At 40.7% G+C, this 3,771-nt stretch overlaps 1 protein-coding gene across 1 annotated transcript; it reads left to right on the top strand.

Annotated features, from left to right (window-relative positions):
• The first annotated feature begins 1,320 nt into the window (after positions 1 to 1,320).
• Positions 1,321 to 2,739, top strand: LOC114654554 (histone H2A.Z). The gene is made up of 5 exons (XM_028805167.2): positions 1,321 to 1,455; positions 1,585 to 1,662; positions 1,880 to 1,993; positions 2,158 to 2,287; positions 2,649 to 2,739. Exons 1-5 carry the CDS (start codon positions 1,453 to 1,455, stop codon positions 2,708 to 2,710), a joined length of 387 nt encoding a protein of 128 aa, XP_028661000.1. The 5' UTR covers positions 1,321 to 1,452; the 3' UTR covers positions 2,711 to 2,739.
• The last annotated feature ends 1,032 nt before the right edge of the window (positions 2,740 to 3,771 follow it).

Raw genomic sequence — 3,771 nt, 5'->3', positions numbered from 1 at the left:
TCTGGGCATCTCTGCTCAAGCTGCTGCCCTCGCGACCCGATCTCGGATAAGCGGAAAAGGATGGATGGATGGATGGTATATGGAAAGTGAGATGAAAACGATGGAGGAAACTTGACAGGTGTGCTCCAGTCGTGCGCCACACACGCTCCTGTTAACTTGATGCAGTTACGCTAACATGACCGAAGGGACGTCACAAGGCATTTAAAGACAAACCAGATTTTCAGGTGTAAATCTAGAACCTAGTTGGGAGGAGACTTCCGTATAGAGAAACTGTACAAGTGTAGCAATACCACACGCAAAAACCTGACGATTTTTGTGACCCTAGAAAATATATTGCACACAAAAAAATCCAGTTCTGAACTGTTCATTTAATTTAATGTTCACAATTTAATATGTGTTTACGAATATGCCATTAGATGCACTGCAAGCGAGTTATTTTATATCACACCGTGGTGACATATGTCTAACATGGAACCCACTTCACTATTTGTGATACCAAAACAAACTGCAGTGCATTTTACCGTTTCTTCAGGTTGTGTGTGATCCCATTTATTCGAACATTGGTCCCACTCACTCGTTTTCTGAATGTCCTTGTACCATGACAAGGGTAGAGAAGCCCAGAGCCCATACGCGTAACACAATTAGATTGAAAACTGTCAATCAACTTAAAACGCAAGTGTCCTGACGGTGGAAAGAACTCTAGGAAAATATACAAACGTGGAGTGATCATGCAGACTTTACATGAGCAGCGCTAAACTAACCCCAGAGACATTATCGCGTATACTGCTGCATCACTTAATCCATTGCTGGCTCGAAAAAAGCGGAGCCTCCTCGGTTCTTTAAACTCCTTCAAGAGAAAAGGAAGTTAGGATGTAACAACATAAAAAAACATACAACCGTAATTTGGGCGTCGTTGGGATGTGGGATTAAACATGTAAGTTAAATTCTGAAAATCGCAAAATTCACGGTACCTAATTGTAGTCGTGAAGCAACAGAGTTAAGCACTACGCCACCGTGCTATTTAATTGTGAAAAAGGGAACATGTCTAGCATCGAAATATTTATAATTTATGTTCAGGGTTAATATATGGAATGTTTCTTAAGGCGATTGTCATGAAAACTCATGAAACAAATATAGAAAATTTAACGCTACTGTAGTATACGAATTTTATCGGCTATGCTTATGTGAACTACATTTCCCATGCGACAATTAGAAAAGCCTACTGGCGCGAAAACACTTTCACCGCCCATTCTAATTGTTGGACGATACCCATTGGCGAATTTTCATACAAACCCAATATCTCATTGGTGAATAGAAGGACTTAGAGTTCCCGGATGTTAAAGGCCACACATGCTTTATAAAAGACTGAAGGCGGGATGTGCTGTTTAAATTGAAGCCTAATCAGTGTGGTAGGTTAGTTCTGCGTTCGGACAAATCACTGCCTGAGGAAGCATGGTAATCCATTTCTGTTGTTTAAATGATTGTATTCTTAAATACGCAGTCTTACGTGGTGTTCTGGAGGTAAGCATTTGCTTTAGTCGGATGAATATCCTAACTAACGATATATACGTTCTTTATTTTTAGGCTGGTGGCAAAGCAGGTAAAGATTCGGGAAAGTCGAAGACAAAAGCGGTTTCCCGCTCCCAGAGAGCAGGATTGCAGGTTAGAGACTTTTTTTTTTTTTTTTGCTTTACGTTTGTTGTGTGATGCTTTTTCAGTGGCCGGCGGCCTGCACTGAGTGACCGCGGTGATGCCTTGTTCAACGCGATCTTATCTTGTTCAAAGAACGTAGTCTTTGCTTAGAATTTAAGTCGTTTTGGATGCCGCAATAACCTTTGGCGTTGTTAGCGTGCAATTCTTATGCTGTGCATTTGTTTAGTTTCCTGTAGGTCGTATTCACAGACATCTAAAATCCAGGACCACAAGCCACGGTCGCGTGGGAGCTACAGCCGCAGTGTACAGCGCGGCCATTCTGGAGTATCTTACTGCTGAGGTGGGTTCTTGCAGCTTTGGTCTGGTGGTTCTCCTCTTCCTTCTGTAGTTTTGGTGGCCGCCCAGCAGGTGGAGCTCCAAATGCGTCAGTTGTGTGTTCTCGTGCACGATAGTTACTTCGTCAACTAGGACACATTTCCATAGGTTTCTTTTCTCCTCGTGTAGGTGTTGGAATTGGCTGGAAATGCATCCAAAGATTTGAAGGTGAAACGCATTACGCCTCGCCATTTACAACTGGCCATTCGAGGCGATGAGGAACTTGATTCGCTTATCAAAGCCACAATTGCCGGCGGCGGTAAGTTAAGTCTACGCCATAACGCCGCTTTTTGGGGAGGGAGGGCTGTATTTTTGTTTTTGTGCTTATCGTGTATATGTAACGGCGCCGTTCTTTGGGCAATGTTTGTTGCTGTAAAGCTACGTGTAAGTGATCCTTTGAAGGTTCGGGAAGCAGTAAGTGAAACAAATACTGACTCGCGCATCATTGAAAACTTTGAGTCTAAGTTACACACTAAAATAACATTTTGACTAGCTTCGTCTCCTGTGTTTATATGTATGGTATGTTCCCGCATTCTAATTGGCTTTTTGTAAACCAGGCGTAGGCTTGTATGAACGGGACTTGGAATTGTTTAATTTTTTTTTTTTTTCTTCCCTCCTAGGTGTTATTCCACACATTCACAAGTCTCTAATTGGCAAGAAAGGGCAGCAGAAGACTGTGTAAACTCGGACGTGAATTTGGATGTTTTTAAAGTTGAGTGGGGACTGGACTGTTCTAATTTTAAACTTTTAGCAGTTTGTTTTCCATCTTCCAGGGTACAGTGCTGTGGCTTCAAAGAAGCTTTAATTTTTTTGCTGTTTAGTAAGTTTTTAGCTAGTGTTCCCATATTTAAATTCAGTCTTTTTGTATATCCTGGACAGCATTTTGTTTTTTTGGGGGTGGATAATACAGCTGTACTTGAGTTCCTTTGTTTGCTACAAGGGATGTATCTTATGTTTAAAAGTTAGTTCAAGGGTAGTGATATTTGACAAATTTACTTGGTTACAATACATTGCTAAAGTAATGGTGGCTTATGATGTAAAGTCTTGATTAAACTCTGTCAAAACCAGTGCTCAGTGTTTGTACCCTTCATTGTGAATTTAACAGTTCAAATTGTTTCAGGTCATGTTCATAATTTGGGCATGTGCTGCAATTTCCAATTAGAAATGACAATTTGAAGGAACACTAAACATGCCATCATGCATGCTGTCTTTTATTCTAACTTATGTATATAATGGTGCTGAGCAGGGCTTATTTATGTTCAGTGTCTTAGTCCCATTTAAAATGGAGCATACAAAAGTGGTAACTTGAAGTAGGGTCCTCTTCCCAGAAACCCCCATAAGGCATGGAATTAAATCTCTATTTGGATATGGGGTGAATCAAACTTTGAATGATGAAACCTGTCTCCTGGATGAAATCCTCTTAAGATGCATCATAGCCTACATTGTTTCCAAATTTCCTATGCTGCATTTTGGCATAAATTGTAGAATTGTCCTTGTTATAATAGGTCCTTCATTAATGTGGTGTTTAGTGCTAAAACTTCCCTGCACCCACTTTCCATGTCTGTCTGGAGTTCACTCTGAAGTGCATTTCCTACTATGAAGCAAGTGGAACAATTTTAAAAATCTTGCTATTGGGATATTTGTGGCCTGGCATGCACTACTTAAGTGCATGTGGAGGAAGTGGAGTCCTATTGTGACAAATGGGTAAAGTGTTGTGGTTTTTTTGTATTGTCCTTTATGATG

The sequence above is a fragment of the Erpetoichthys calabaricus genome, chromosome 7 (genome assembly GCF_900747795.2).
Source record: "Erpetoichthys calabaricus chromosome 7, fErpCal1.3, whole genome shotgun sequence".
NCBI lineage: Eukaryota > Metazoa > Chordata > Cladistia > Polypteriformes > Polypteridae > Erpetoichthys > Erpetoichthys calabaricus.
The sequence above is the reverse complement of the archived record's forward strand: the minus strand, read 5'-3'. Positions and strand labels throughout refer to the sequence as shown.

What these genes read in the sequence shown, in the direction of transcription:
- LOC114654554 (XM_028805167.2), top strand. An exon ending in CCCAGAGAGCAGGATTGCAG is followed by an intron (nt 1,663 to 1,879) that starts GTTAGAGACTTT and finishes GCATTTGTTTAG; the next exon opens with TTTCCTGTAGGTCGTATTCA. An exon ending in AGCCACAATTGCCGGCGGCG is followed by an intron (nt 2,288 to 2,648) that starts GTAAGTTAAGTC and finishes CTTCCCTCCTAG; the next exon opens with GTGTTATTCCACACATTCAC.